The following is a 14,866-nucleotide window of genomic DNA, read 5'->3' on the forward strand; positions in this document are numbered from 1 at the left end:
GTGGATCATCTGTCCACTGTTCTGGTGGTTTCTTGAGAAATGACTGGGACCTTTCTTTGCCTTTTTATATACAGTGGTGTGAAAAACTATTTGCCCCCTTCCTGATTTCTTATTCTTTTGCATGTTTGTCACACAAAATGTTTCTGATCATCAAACACATTTAACCATTAGTCAAATATAACACAAGTAAATACAAAATGCAGTTTTTAAATGATGGTTTTTATTATTTAGGGAGAAAAAAAATCCAAACCTACATGGCCCTGTGTGAAAAAGTAATTGCCCCCTTGTTAAAAAATAACCTAACTGTGGTGTATCACACCTGAGTTCGATTTCCGTAGCCACCCCCAGGCCTGATTACTGCCACACCTGTTTCAATCAAGAAATCACTTAAATAGGAGCTTCCTGACACAGAGAAGTAGACCAAAAGCACCTCAAAAGCTAGACATCATGCCAAGATCCAAAGAAATTCATTAACAAATGAGAACAGAAGTAATTGAGATCTATCAGTCTGGTAAAGGTTATAAAGCCATTTCTAAAGCTTTGGAACTCCAGCGAACCACAGTGAGAGCCATTATCCACAAATGGCAAAAACATGGAACAGTGGTGAACCTTCCCAGGAGTGGCCGGCCGACCAAAATTACCCCAAGAGTGCAGAGACGACTCATCCGAGAGGTCACAAAAGACCCCAGGACAACGTCTAAAGAACTGCAGGCCTCACTTGCCTCAATTAAGGTCAGTGTTCACGACTCCACCATAAGAAAGAGACTGGGCAAAAACGGCCTGCATGGCAGATTTCCAAGATGCAAACCACTGTTAAGCAAAAAGAACATTAGGGCTCGTCTCAATTTTGCTAAGAAACATCTCAATGATTGCCAAGACTTTTGGGAAAATACCTTGTGGACTGATGAGTCAAAAGTTGAACTTTTTGGAAGGCAAATGTCCCGTTACATCTGGCGTAAAAGGAACACAGCATTTCAGAAAAAGAACATCATACCAACAGTAAAATATGGTGGTGGTAGTGTGATGGTCTGGGGTTGTTTTGCTGCTTCAGGACCTGGAAGGCTTGCTATGATAGATGGAACCATGAATTCTACTGTCTACCAAAAAATCCTGAAGGAGAATGTCCGGCCATCTGTTCGTCAACTCAAGCTGAAGCGATCTTGGGTGCTGCAACAGGACAATGACCCAAAACACACCAGCAAATCCACCTCTGAATGGCTGAAGAAAAACAAAATGAGGACTTTGGAGTGGCCTAGTCAAAGTCCTGACCTGAATCCAATTGAGATGCTATGGCATGACCTTAAAAAGGCGGTTCATGCTAGAAAACCCTCAAATAAAGCTGAATTACAACAATTTTGCAAAGATGAGTGGGCCAAAATTCCTCCAGAGCGCTGTAAAAGACTCACTGCAAGTTATCGCAAACGCTTGATTGCAGTTATTGCTGCTAAGGGTGGCCCAACCAGTTATTAGGTTCAGGGGGCAATTACTTTTTCACACAGGGCCATGTAGGTTTGGATTTTTTTTTCTCCCTAAATAATAAAAACCACCATTTACAAACTGCATTTTGTGTTTACTTGTGTTATATTTGACTAATGGTTAAATGTGTTTGATGATCAGAAACATTTTGTGTGACAAACATGCAAAAGAATAAGAAATCAGGAAGGGGGCAAATAGTTTTTCACACCACTGTAAGGACAGAAAAGAAAGATGTTCTTCTTTCTGTTACCAGATTCTCAGGCGTCAGCTTTTCAGATTCAGTGTTCAGATTCACAGAGGAATAATAGTGGCCACTGCAGGCTTTGCACCATCTTTGTTTCTACTGAAACTATCATGAAAAAGGGCAGAAATAGAAATTTCTGTTTAATACTAGAATGTTCTTGAAATTCCTACTAAATACTAGAATGTTCTGGAAACTTCCATTTACTGTTCTCTTTTTTTTTTTTTTTTTTTTTAACTGTTTATGAATCACTTAGCCAGTTATGACCCTTGCACAAGAGTACATACGTAGTACCAATACAAATGAAATGTTCAGAATGGAGTGAGCTGTAAATGTTTCACAATCAGGCCAAAATTTCACAAGGAAGCAAGCTATGCATAATAAAAAAAATACTGCTTGAGAAGAAATGATTCTACAAACATCAACTCTTGCCATTGATTTGTGGAACACCCCAGGATGCAATCAAGGGAAAAGAACTGAACAGATTATTTTAGGTATACAGTGCATTTACCTTTAATCAGGTTAAGGTTTAACAAGACTAGCACAAATGTTTTTACATGGTCAGAGCGCAGTGTCCAATGCAGGTTTGACTGGTAGGTTGGTCAGGGCCTGCAGGGAGTTTGCACGCTCTCACCATGAATTTGCAGATTAATTGATATCAATACGTGTGATTAACTGCAAATGTTGATCTGTTTCTCACACTGATTTCTGGAAATGTGTCAGTAATCCTTTTCATTTACCAAAATACATTTAGTCCTTCATGCGTTGTGAACTAAATAACATCCACCTCTTTCCAACCATGAATACAGCTTGATATGGATTTAGAATCTTTAATATATCTTAAGGTTTTCAAGCGTAACTTAATCACAAAAACTTTGCTTTATAGTTTCATATATTTTGAAAATCATTATATAATTGAGACCACTTTGCAGAGATCTATTTGACACAGTTTTTTCTGTTAGTCAAAGTCAAAAGAGCATAATTAAATTCTCTGTGATTCAATTTTTGTCCATCCATCCATTGTCCAACCCGCTGAATCCGAACACAGGGTCACGGGGGTCTGCTGGAGCCAATCCCATCCAACACAGGGCACAAGGCAGGAAACAATCCTGGGCAGGGTGCTAACCCACCGCAGGACATCAATTTTTGTGTAAAAGTAAAATATAAAAACCTCCAGGGGGATGATTAAGAGTATCATGTTTTCTTTTTTAAATGTAAGAACTTTTTATTTTTGCTCATAACTGGAAAAAGATTATTCAATAAAGTACAATGCAGTCTATAAATGCATTTAACTTGCAGTTGCGTTATTGATTTACAGCTGTAGCATGTAGAAGATGTGGATTGTTTTTCTATTGTTTCATACAAAGAATTAGTCTGCTTTGTTTATTTAGCACAGCTGAAGCTCTAAAGAAAAATGCATTTGGATGCAATTGGTGTTCAAGTTTAAGATAATATTTCAGTTAAGAAGCAGAATACAAAGAGTTCAGATTTAGCAGTATTGTTAATTATTTTAAATGTAAGATAGAATATTGTCATTCTTTGTCCCTGTAAAAATGTTAATCTTATTTATTATTTGTTCATTTATGCACTAAAGCAATCCAAGAACACCTAGTGATCTTCTGGCCTTGTTCCGCTACCCCAGAGATCCTTACACAATTGAGCAGGCAAGAGCTGGAGAAATATTTGAGCGGACTTTGCAGTTAATTCAGGAGCATGTTAATAAAGGTTTAATGGTTGACATGAATGGAACAGGTAAGTAAAACAGTAGATACCATACATTTTACATGCTTCAATATCCATTTTTTCATCTTTTTTATTAGAATTCTGTTTTGCTTTTTGTACTTGCACAACAAAAATAGTTTTATTCATATGCAGAAAAATACAGTATGTTGCCAGTGTTTATCTCATTTCCTTATAATGCATTCCAGAACATTGAAAGCAGAGTTAGCACCAACTTGCATATAAAATACAATGCCTGGGTTATTCCATACTAGATTACTAACCTCTTAAAATTTTAGTCACAATCTTTTTAGGAGAGTTAGCAGTGCTGGTGGTACAAATACAATGCTGCCTTTTCTTGTGAAAGTTCAGTTCCCAGCTCAGTCCTTGTTGTCATGTGCTTTCTGGTAACTAAATTGTCATGAGTTGACAAAGTACATGCTCCTTCTGAAAGAGTCGCAGGCCTTTCGGCCTGATTCTTGCCTCATAACTAGTGCTGCTAGCACAGACTTCCACTCTAGCTGATCCTGTTTTAGACTGTGCAGGTTAAGAAAATGAGAGGGTGGCCAGAGTTTGTGAAACTATGTAAGTTTCCCTCAGGGCATACACTTTTCTGTGTGCTTGTTATTTATGCCAACACCAAACACTCATCGTTCAGTGAGCATACACTTCCTCAATTTGCACATTACTTACGGTACAATTGCTTCCTATGTATGCTTGACATTTTCTCTTTACTAACACAAAACAAGCTTGTGTGTAAATCCCATTAAAGTATATAGTACATTTCTTGTGTGACATTAGTTATATCAACTAGTACAAACTCTAGTGTAAGAAATGTATGTTATTTTATGTTTTGATCCTTGTATTGATGTAATAAAAATACATCTTCTTTGAAATTCATCTTATGATGAGTATAGCATAGCAATGAAAACTACTCAAACCAGATATGGTATTTATTGTGCTTCATTAAATTGCTTCATTTTTTGCCTACATTGTTGGAAAAATATAATGAATGTGCTTTCCCAATTGTTTTTCTGATTGAAAAGTACATTTTATTTTTAATTATTAATTATTTCTGCTTGTTAAAGTACAACAGCAGACATTTAAATAAGTTGAAATGCACAAAATGCCATGTTTGTAGTGCACACAAAATCTGTGGAAGGAAATCAGAGTAAAACATCAAACACATACTGTATATGTGGCACACTTGATACTCAACAGTTTAGAGAGATAATGCATACATTGGCCAAATATAAAACAGCCATTTGTTAAACATAAGCAGTAGCCTGCACCCCAAAACACAAGGCTGAGTCTCAGTACTTTAACAAAACCAGCTTTATTCAGCTTGAAACAGGAACAGCAGGGTTATTTATTGTAGTGGGATCTGCCACTCTCCTATACACAGACACAGCAATCAGGCAGGGTCGTAGCCAGGTTAGTGGCCAAGTAATACTGTTCCCTACATTTATAATGTTCCTTGTATCACCCATCGACGACAGCCACTTATTGGGGCCCCAGCAACTGTCAGGCTGTCTTCCACAGACGCGTCAATCATGCTTCAGGATGCTCTTTGCCATTTCGTCCTGTTGGGAGGAGTCCCAAAAGAGTTTAGAAACCTTACAATATTTAAAATTAAGTGACTGTGTTGTTGCTTTTTGCTATCTACATTGTGTTTAATTATATGCCAATATCCTTCAAACGGTGAAGATCAATAAATCATTTTGTGACAAAAAGGACATTATTTTTATGATCATATTTAACATAACAAAGAATATTTTATCTGTCAAAATTGCTACTTTACATTATTTTCTAGTATTCTGGATTTTTCTGCACCTGTCATAGCACTTGTGCAGCTATTGACATTCAACATATGGTCAGTTTAATTCATATAGTAAATATTTATCTGAAATAAATAACATTTTCCTGTAAATTTTAAGCATTTTTTATGCTTTTCCTTTTGCTCAGAATGCATGCATAATTTCACCTAACCAACAAAATACATGGTTTGGTATTTACAGTTGCGGAAAATGTCAAAACCGTTTTCCTCCATGCACTTTTAATTATTTGCAGGCCTTACAGTATCTAATTCACAATCTCATTGTTTTTGTATTTGCATATTGAGTCAAACGTACCACTTTTGTCAATAGAATTCTTGTTTTACTCCCCATTTGGAATGTAATCATGTGTAGCAAGCTCTCAATAAAGCAACTTTTCATGAACTTTGCTGAATTATCCAGTCTGTAGCCAATATGCATTTTGTGCTGTTACTCTCAAGAAATGTTTCATTTAGTTTTATATAATTTTTTTTTTTTTTGCATTTTTCAGCTTTTCGCTACAATGACCTAGTGTCCCCAAGATTCTTGAATATGATTGCCAACTTGTCTGGCTGTACAGCGCACAGGCGGATAAACAACTGCTCCGATATCTGTTTTCATCAGAAATATCGAAGTCACGATGGCACCTGCAACAACCTTCAACACCCAATGTGGGGAGCTTCACTTACAGCCTTTGAAAGGCTCCTCAAACCTGTCTATGACAATGGATTTAACTTACCCCGAGGAGTCTACAGTGAGAGACAGAATAACAGCCATCCTTTGCCACTTCCACGCTTGGTTTCTACCTCTATGATTGGGACAGAAACAATAACTCCTGAAGAAAAATATACTCACATGCTTATGCAGTGGGGGCAATTTCTTGACCATGATCTTGATTCCACAGTGGCCGCCCTAAGTCAGTCAAGGTTTTCTGATGGACAACATTGCAGTTCAGTATGCACTAATGATCCTCCTTGTTTCCCAATTATGTTTCCTCCTAATGATCCAAGGACACTTAGAAATGGAGCCCGTTGCATGTTCTTTGTCCGCTCTAGCCCTGTGTGTGGCAGTGGTATGACTTCCCTTTTAATGAACTCTGTTTATCCCAGAGAACAGATTAACCAGCTTACCTCCTATATTGATGCATCAAATGTATATGGAAGTTCTGACCATGAATCAGAAGAAATTCGTGATTTAGCCAGTCAACGCGGACTACTTCGGCAAGGCATTGTCCAACGCTCAGGAAAGCCTCTTTTACCATTTGCTACTGGTCCTCCAACCGAGTGCATGCGGGATGAGAACGAGAGTCCTATTCCTTGTTTCTTAGCTGGGGATTTTCGAGCTAATGAACAGCTTTGCTTGACAGCCATGCATACTCTGTGGTTTAGAGAGCATAATCGTATAGCTACAGAGCTGCTCAGGCTTAACCCCCACTGGGATGGTGACACCATCTATCATGAGACACGAAAAATTGTTGGTGCCCAAATGCAACACATTACTTACAGCCATTGGCTTCCCAAAATCTTTGGAGAAGTTGGGATGAAAATGATGGGGGAGTACAAAGGCTATGATCCTAATATCAATGCAGGAATTTTCAATGCCTTTGCAACAGCCGCCTTTCGTTTTGGTCACACAATGATTAATCCTACACTTTACCGACTAGATGAAAATTTTGAAGCTATTCCTCATGGTCATATTCCACTTCACAAAGCATTTTTTTCCCCATTTAGGATTGTTAATGAAGGGGGAATTGACCCACTTTTGCGAGGTCTTTTTGTAGTTCCAGCAAAAATGAGGGTCCCTTCTCAACTTCTGAACAAGGAACTTACAGAAAGACTTTTCTCAATGGCTCATGCAGTTGCACTGGACCTTGCAGCTATGAATATTCAGAGAGGCAGAGACCATGGAATTCCTCCATATAATGATTACAGGGTGTTCTGTAATTTGTCATCGGCACATACATTTGATGATCTAAAGAACGAAATAAAAAATTCTACAATAAGGCAAAAACTTGAAAGGTACGTAAAAATGTGTAATGTCTCAATGTATTAGAGGCAATCTTTGTTTGGGTTTTATATTGGTGTAAATGAAAAAAGTTAAACATTAAAGGGCCATAATAGTAAAAAGATATATTTTCATAGACCAGTGGTAATAACAATAAAAATTATTGACTTTTGGAAATGTTTACATGGGACAGTCAGTGGTATAACATAAAGAATTGATCACTCACAGCATTTAAGCCATGGTTTATTTTGCAAGCTGGGTGCTTTTCAACTTGAGTTTGTAATGCTTGCCCATGTTCATTCACTGTATTTGACCCAGGGGAGTCTACATATACCTCAGAAGTTACAGTGTCAGGATAATCAACAACTTAAAATCTGCCAAGTGTGCATGTTCTTGTCCTGATAGATTCTTTGTCTCACTGAAGCCAAACATATCTGGAGACAACCATAAGTGAAATTTACATAAAACTGTGTGGAAATAATTAGACGGTTTACTGAGTATCACATTTCTAAACCAATCCAACGCCTCATAAGATGACACTCTAAGTAGGGACAGTGATTTTGAACTGCAAAGATTAGAGGTGTTCTTATTAACTTGGTCCGACAGAGAACAAGCTTCTGTTAATGATGACCTGTTTACAGTCGAAAAGTCTCCTAAAAAAGCCCTTTTAGATATATAATTGTATGTTGTGTGTGTGCATAAAGCGCATTGCATATTTTGGAATTAAATATAACCTGATGCAAGGGACAAGTCTTTATGTAGGATCAGATTATACATTGCTGCAGGTACTGTGTGTGCATTCTGTTGTTCAGCACTACGACAACAGTGTAAGAGTTAATGTTACCTTGAAAGAATTGGCATCTATAGTCATAAAAATATAAGCTGCAAAATATGCATTCAAAGTAAAAAAATGTGTCACAAAACTGTCAAAAGGACTGCTGTTAAGAGAGCTGATAACAAGGAGCCACAGGAGATGAAGATTTTAGTACTAAAAACACCAGAATCAACAAATCTGCCTAACAACAGCAGTAGATGCACAGAGAAGGCTGCACCTTCTGAGTGCATGTCTAAATGAATAGCTTAAGAAATTTAACATTACTGTCTAGTGGAAAATGAAAACATGCCATGACAAAATAGTCACAGTGTTTTAACACGTTGTATATCCATAGACCACAATGCTTTATAAATTCTCTATTTGCACAGGAGTTCCTGAATGGATAACAGCATTTTTTGCTTTTTATTTTCTTTCAGCATCAAGTCTTTTGTTCAGTATCTTTTGCTTTCTCTGTGAAACCCTGGCAGTGGTTTAAAATGCATGGACTGGAGGAATTGGGGGTGGGTGTTTTAGGAAGAAGCCCCTGTGGGTGTAGCCTTTGCAGAGCAGTTATTTCACCACTATTCACTTCGCACTTTTTAATGGGATGTCCCCAGACATGTATTCTCATTTGAGAATCACATCTTGCTTCACGAGACTAGATAGATTCTGACTATCAGCAGTCCTATAAGTTTAAAAATGGGTAAGAGGCTGGAAAAAGAAAATATTTAACTAAAGCCATTTCTTTTAATTTAAAATATGTAGAAGTACTGTAGCTTCCTTTGAAAATATATTGAAATAAATTAGTGTAATTTGAAAAAAATGACTGCATGCAAGACGTGCTTATAGAGGATATTCCTTTAGTTACTTTATGTTATAAATCAGCTGAATGCCATTATTCTGTTTTATTTTTTCATATAGAATTTTATTGCCATGCACTCTAATTTTAATTTTAAGTGCATTTGGGAATCAATCTCCCTGAAGTCTGTCAGACAGACAATATTATTATTATATAACAGGTTATTTATTACATTATGGAATGGTATTTTACTTTTTCCCCAGACCAATAAAAAACATTTGTTATCAAATCTATTATAAGATATAATTTTAAAATATTGTGAATATTTATCAGTGTTTAACACGGGTTCCTAAAATTGCTCTCACAAAAGCATTTGTAAAAAATTGCCTGGTCCTGTACACTTTAATGTACATTTTTATAATTTCATGTAATGATTTGTTGATATTTTAACTAAAAATCTATATGAGACAAGAGCAATCTCAGAAATGCATTGGAAAGAATATTTATTCTAGTTTTATAGGTAAACATATAATGTTTCTTTACATTTTGTTTCTTTTAATTCTTAGAAAGAAAGAACTTTACTTGCATGGAATGAACTCAATAGAGGAGTTGATTAATTGTGTCTTTTAGCAAGCAAAGTTTAATTCAGTAACAGTGGTTAGAAAAAAGTTTACAAAGCATTAAAAGAAACAAGTACTGCAAAGGAACTGAATTAAGACATTTAAAGAGCCATAGACAAGAACAGAGTTTGTGACATATGTACTGTATAACAATCCTTTTTGTGACGCCCAAAAATCACTAGAAACAGCATCTGTAGAAGTAAATATGAATGCATTAACAGTGCACAAAACGTTTAACTGATGGATGGAAAAACCACAAGAATGCTGGAAAAAATAAAAGGAATGATAAACTTTAAATAAAAGCCGGGTGTTTCTTAGGAAAGGGAATGTAGTAATTTTTTTTCTATACTCTTAAAGGATACATTTGTAGATTTTATGAAAAAATAAACTTAGAATAAACAATGTTTTTCCAGAAAACTAAGAATTTCTAATGCATTTCACATAATACTTTTTATCCCATACAAAATAGACATTTTTTAACTTATTAATAACCTATTAATGTACAGAACAATCTTGTGACACATTGTACTTAACCCCTAATTCTTTTTGTGTGTTTTTCTCCACAGGCTTTATGGCAGCCCTCTGAATATTGATTTATTCCCAGCTTTAATGGTGGAAGATTTGGTTCCAGGTAGTAGACTTGGCCCAACTCTAACATGTCTGCTTGCTGTACAGTTTAAAAGACTAAGAGATGGAGACAGGTAAAATGATGTTTATGTTATGCTAATTTATACTGATCAGAGTTTTGGCAGGACTATGTATTATCAAAAGTAATAATCAGTAACAAAACAAATTTATTTTATATTGTGTCTAGCACTCCACAAGCTTATAATAGACAGGCCAAGTTTTGACAATAGATAAATAGATGTATAAGGTAGTAATTTACATGTTGTAAAAATCTATCCAGTCTATGCAGTCTGCACTAGACAGAAGGCAGGAACTAACCACAGACAGAATGCCAGTTGTGATGAAACATGCTTGGTTAAATAAAGTTCAAAAATGATGACAAACTATTTTGTAACATAAGGTGTGAATTAATAGATCTACAATATTAAATCCTGTTAATATAATTTACAGTTAGAACTGTCTTGATTAGGGGTGGTTTAAATTCAAAGCAGATAGCTGTCCAGGGCCAGGTTTTGGAGGACCCTGTGCTTGGTAACCCACCATACTACCAAATACACAATCCCTCTTTAAACACATAAAAATATAAAATACATACAGTAGATGTTTAGTTATTATTAATGGCAGAGAAATCTCTTCATTTTTGTTTACATTCAAATCTTAAATTTGTGGTAGAGTACTTGTATTATTTAAAATTGGAGACACATTTGCACCATGCTAACTTTTTCTTTAGCTAAAAGTGCAGCATCACTAAGCTATCTTGGAAAAGAAATTAGCTAGTAAAAAAAATGGTAAGCACAAGCAGAGATAGGGAAAAATTAATACAAGTGTACAAGAAAAGAAAAAGGTAGCACAAAGAAATGGAAGTGCGTCACTTAAAGGTTACTTTAAAATGTCCATTATAAATCTCAAAGTAATCTATGGTAAAGGTCATGGAGGAGTCTTTGACAATGTGTGTTTTTAGTTGTAAAGACAATACAGCAGTTCAAGCTTGTGGGTGCAGGAGCGCTTCTGCTGTGAAGCAGTGCTGGCGTGGGGTGTTCAATGGAGAGGTGAGCTGATTGCTGGTTATGTTCAGGTGAGATCAACAGTTGCTTTCAATTAAAATTCTGCAGGTCTTCAGGCAGAGAACCTGTGCCTACAAGGGTTTAAAGGAGCCTAGGGAAACAACAAGGGGAGAAAGATAGAAGTACAATCAAAGAAGACAGAGAGTGAAGGAAGAAGTCAGGATCGTGGCAGAGCTAGTGCAGCTGTGAGGAGGCATGGCAGTCAAGGAAGAAGCCATGTGCTTAGCAGTGGCGCTCCTGGGGCAAGGTTGCTCTTGCTGAGTAATGAAGTGGAACAGCAGCCATCTGCTCTGACAGGTCCCGTGGATGCCAAGAGATGGTGGAAAGAGAAGGGAGCAGGGCTCGTGGGGTCCCCACTATTGCCAAGGGATGGGGTGGGAACACGAGCCAGTAAAGGGTTGACAGTGCCTGCCACCTGACATCTCCTGCTGCTGAAGATACCTTAAGGATGAGCAGAGGAGAACGTAGAATTGGAAGGATGCACTGAGGCTCGTGATTTTTTTTTAAAGGACTGATCCTGACTGTGTTTTAATGCTTGATTTTATCCAATTTGGATTACTTATTTAATCTGATTTTAACTTACACAGGCACTATTTTATAGGATTATTTATGTATTTGATGAAGGAAGCCCTGCACTTGTATTTATTCTTGGACATTGCTTTGAGTAAATGCACAATACACATTTTACACCACCTTTGTTGTTATGTGAATCACCCTAGTCCATCTCAGATCATGACTATCAATGACCCGAATCCAAGGAGGAAGTGCCTGCTGTGGGCAAGCCCAGCATGACATGACCTCGATGAAAAGGATACTAGTGAGTCCACTGAAGATACTTGAAAGTATTATATAGTATTAACAACAACCAATTTCCTCACCTCAATGCTACTTAGTACAACCACTTTTTTACATGTGAAGCCCACCACCCCACCCCTCACAACACCATTCCCACACCTGGGCCCAGCTTACCACTTGAGACAGCCCTGGTTTTACTGCTTCTAAAACTGCATACTTATTTTGTTTGGTTTTATTAAGCTTAAGTAGCTGAAGTACAATCAGTTACCTCCTAAAATTTTGAGCACGATACTTCCAGCAGCAGCATTACTTGTAATGATACAAGACTAAAAAGGTTTGCTTGTTACCATTTTTCAATCCTAGTGTCCTCTATTTAGTGTTTTAATCAGTATCTTTTATACAATGTCTTTCACATCCATAGATCACCAGTAAAAGTAATCTTACAAAAAAAAAAAAGAAAAAAGAAAACAGAAATACTAACCGATCACAAGATATAATGGATAACCATTTCTGTTTCATTTAAACCAAATTTAATGAAGACCATGACTGACTGTGACGTAACAGGATGAACACAGAAGTTAACAGACAGGTCATAATAGGTTTTGAAGCCATAAGGCCTTTAGTATTGTGGGCATTTTAGTAGTAGATACCATAATACTCAGACATGCATTTTAGATCTGTTTTCATGATGTTTTCCTTGTAAACATAAAGTGTATAATCAGATTATTTTTGTTCAAATTTTAAAGGGCAAAGCTGAAGGTTCTGTTTGTTCCTAGATCGGAGTTTCAGTCCAAACTTCCTGTTACAGTAAGCAAGTTTATGAGACAAGTACTAACATGTGCAACATTAAATCTGTTTCAGCCTACACTCATAGCATATATTCATATACTACATGAATTGAAGACAGAACATTGATATATGCTTATCTTTTAACCAATTTGCTTAGATATGACCTTGTCCTGTGTGAAATACAGGGCGCTCCAGCCACCCCAACCCCAACACAGACAGGCGGAGACACAAATGTTGCACATCACACATTTATTCAAGACTGGGGAAGCGCTTTTCTTCACTCCCCAGAGCACAGAACTGTACAGAGCACTAAAGTACACGATTCATAGTCCTTCTCTTTCTCTCCTTCCTCTCACTTTCTTCCACTTTCACTCCTCCTTCAAGCTTCGTCTACTTCTTCGCAACTCTGGCTCTTGGAATAGTAGCCACTGCCACCTTTTATAAGGCACCTGAAGGTGCTCCAGGTGCTCGTTGACCTACTTCTGGCAGCACTTCTGGGTTTGGCAGATGTGCTGCAAACAACGGCTCAGCAGTTCTCCAGGCGCCCTCTGGCATTGGCCACGGGCCCCTGCAGGGCTGAGTTTCCATGCTTCCAACCCGTGGCACTGCTGCATGCCATGGAGGCTGCCCTCTAGGGCTCCAGGGGAGGTAATGGTCTGGATATGCTCTCTCTCCTGGAACTTACATTATAGGGGTGTTCCGGTCGGTCACAACTGTTTATCTTGTTAAGAAGCTTACATATGTAGTATATGTAAGCAAGTGCTGGCTTGAGATTCTGCAACAAGAAAATGGAAGGCGAAGTGTTCTAGACAGCTATTATCATTCTGAATTAGCCATTCACTCCTTACGTTACCTGATAAAGGGTTCAGTAGGCTATGGAAGGAGTATATCATCCAATTTTTTATGGGACTGCAGATTATAATAATAATTTCTATAGAGATTAAAACTCTGAGGTCGTTCATTGAATGGATAGTTAGACTGCATTATTTGCATCCATGAGGAGACAGTAAATAGGAATAGTGTGCAAATGTTCAAGATAAGCATTATACTTACTAAGTTTAATTGAAATTTGTGATTATATTAAGTTTGTTGATTTATTTTATTGATTTAAATAGCATATGTTCTAGATTTAAACTAGAATATTACCATCTCAGTAAGGTGCATGTTTGACTGAAGGTTTAAACAGAGACTTATAGGATGCATAATTGAAGTTTATTTGATCCGAAATGTGTTAAAAGTTTTTTTTTTCTTTTAGATAAACATTAAATGCAATAACACTCTTCTGGCACTCTTCAAGAGCATATTTTCCTGGGACAGTCTTGTAAGCAGATGTTGCTATAACTAATCAGCCACCTCCCTCAACATTCTCAAATTGTAGCTTCACTGTTTTACAGTCATATGAAAAAGTTTGGGAAACCCTCCCAGCCTGCAAAATAACTTACTCTACTTTCAACAAAAAAGATAACAGTGATATGTCTTTCATTTCCTAGGAACATCTGAGTACTGGGGTGTTTTCCGAACAAAGATTTTTAGTGAAGCAGCATTTAGTTGTATGAAATTAAATCAAATGTGAAAAACTGACTGTGCAAAATTTTGCTGATTTGAATGCATTTAACTGCTCAATACTGATTACTTGCAACACCAAATTGGTTGGATTAGCTCATTAAGCCTTGAACTTCATAGACAGGTGTGTCCAATCATGAGAAAAGGTATTTAAGGTGGTCAATTGCAAGTTGTGCTTCCCTTTTTGTAATTACAAAAATTCCCTGTAATTCCCTGTGATTACATCCGGCGCCGCCGAGAGTGGCAGCCTTTTCAGCAGTTGTGAATTTCCCCTTGGGATTAATAAAGTATCTATCTATCTATCTTTGACTCTCCTCTGAAGAGTGACATCATGGGATCCTCAAAGCAAGTCTCAAAAGATCTGAAAACCAAGATTATTCAGTATGATGGTTTATGGGAAGGCTACAAAAAGCGATCTCAGAGGTTTAAACTGTCAGTTTCAACTGTAAGAAATGTAATCAAGAAATGGAAGGCCACAGGCACAGTTACTGTTAAACCCAGCAGGTCTGGCAGGCCAAGAAAAATACAGGAGCGGGATATG

At 37.1% G+C, this 14,866-nt stretch overlaps 1 protein-coding gene across 2 annotated transcripts in view; it reads left to right on the plus strand.

The window, feature by feature from the left end:
• The window catches only part of LOC114648101 (peroxidasin), a 241,956-nt gene that overhangs the window by 202,960 nt on the left and 24,130 nt on the right, over positions 1-14,866 (plus strand). For both annotated transcript variants that reach the window (XM_028796918.2, XM_051924571.1), the window contains 3 exons: positions 3,312-3,469; positions 5,762-7,268; positions 10,054-10,188. In XM_028796918.2, the coding sequence (XP_028652751.2) occupies positions 3,312-3,469; positions 5,762-7,268; positions 10,054-10,188 (1,800 nt within the window). The remainder of the gene's footprint in view (positions 1-3,311; positions 3,470-5,761; positions 7,269-10,053; positions 10,189-14,866) is intronic.

This window comes from Erpetoichthys calabaricus, chromosome 3, assembly GCF_900747795.2.
Source record: "Erpetoichthys calabaricus chromosome 3, fErpCal1.3, whole genome shotgun sequence".
Taxonomy (NCBI): domain Eukaryota; kingdom Metazoa; phylum Chordata; class Cladistia; order Polypteriformes; family Polypteridae; genus Erpetoichthys; species Erpetoichthys calabaricus.